At 61.0% G+C, this 769-nt stretch overlaps 1 protein-coding gene across 1 annotated transcript in view; it reads right to left on the bottom strand.

Annotated features, from left to right (window-relative positions):
- CRTAC1 (cartilage acidic protein 1) overlaps positions 1-769 on the bottom strand; it is a 21,661-nt gene that overhangs the window by 13,581 nt on the left and 7,311 nt on the right. Inside the window, 1 exon segment of the mRNA XM_010000140.1 lies at positions 147-277. Coding sequence (XP_009998442.1) covers positions 147-277 — 131 coding nt within the window.

Genomic DNA, 769 nt, shown 5'->3' with positions numbered 1-769 from the left:
CTGGGGAGCATCCCTGGCCCTGGTGGGGGCTGGGATGGGGCTGGTGTTCAGGCAAGGGGAGGGGTCCCACAGGGGAGGGCTGGAGATGTGTGGGAGGTGAGAAGGGAGCAGGGGTGCCCCCAGCCCACCTTGCCCTGCCTGCTCACCATCCGGTCCACGCAGGCAACGGAGCGCCCGGCAAAGCGGCTGGCCACGCCTCGGTTCACCTCGTCGCTCAGGAGGTCCTCCCAGCGCCCGTTGCGGAACTTGAAGAGTTTGTCTGTGTAGGTGGCCATGCCTGGGTGGGAGGGGAGGTGGGCACAGGTCAGGGGGCTTCAGCTTCCCACCTCCTCCCAAGGAGGTTGCCCTGTGACAAGGGGAGGCTGTGGAAGGGGTACCCTGTTCCCAGAGCAGCACAAACCCCTGCTCTGCTCCCCACAGCCCCTGGCAATGCCACAGGGCCACAGTGCTGCTGCAAAAGTGCCTGTGACCCTTAAGGGCAGCCAGGAGACAAGCAGAAGAATCAACTCATTAAGGTAAAATGTGTCCCAACGGGGCACAGCCCCATAGATCATCCCTGGAAAGGTAAAAAATCGATGCAGTGCCAGGCACAGGCAGCGAGCTGCTCTGCCCGTGACAGCTCCGATGGCAGCACCTGATTTAGGGACAGATGTACCACCAGTCCAGGTAATTATGAGCATCAGGAAGACAGATCCATTGTGTGGAGGTCAGGGCAATGGGACAGGGACATGAAGCAGAGCTTGGCTAGAGCACAAACCCACAGAGCTAC

Source organism: Chaetura pelagica, unplaced genomic scaffold, assembly GCF_000747805.2.
Source record: "Chaetura pelagica isolate M959 unplaced genomic scaffold, ChaPel_1.0 scaffold436, whole genome shotgun sequence".
NCBI classification, from domain to species: domain Eukaryota; kingdom Metazoa; phylum Chordata; class Aves; order Apodiformes; family Apodidae; genus Chaetura; species Chaetura pelagica.
This window is presented reverse-complemented; position numbering and strand designations above follow the sequence as displayed.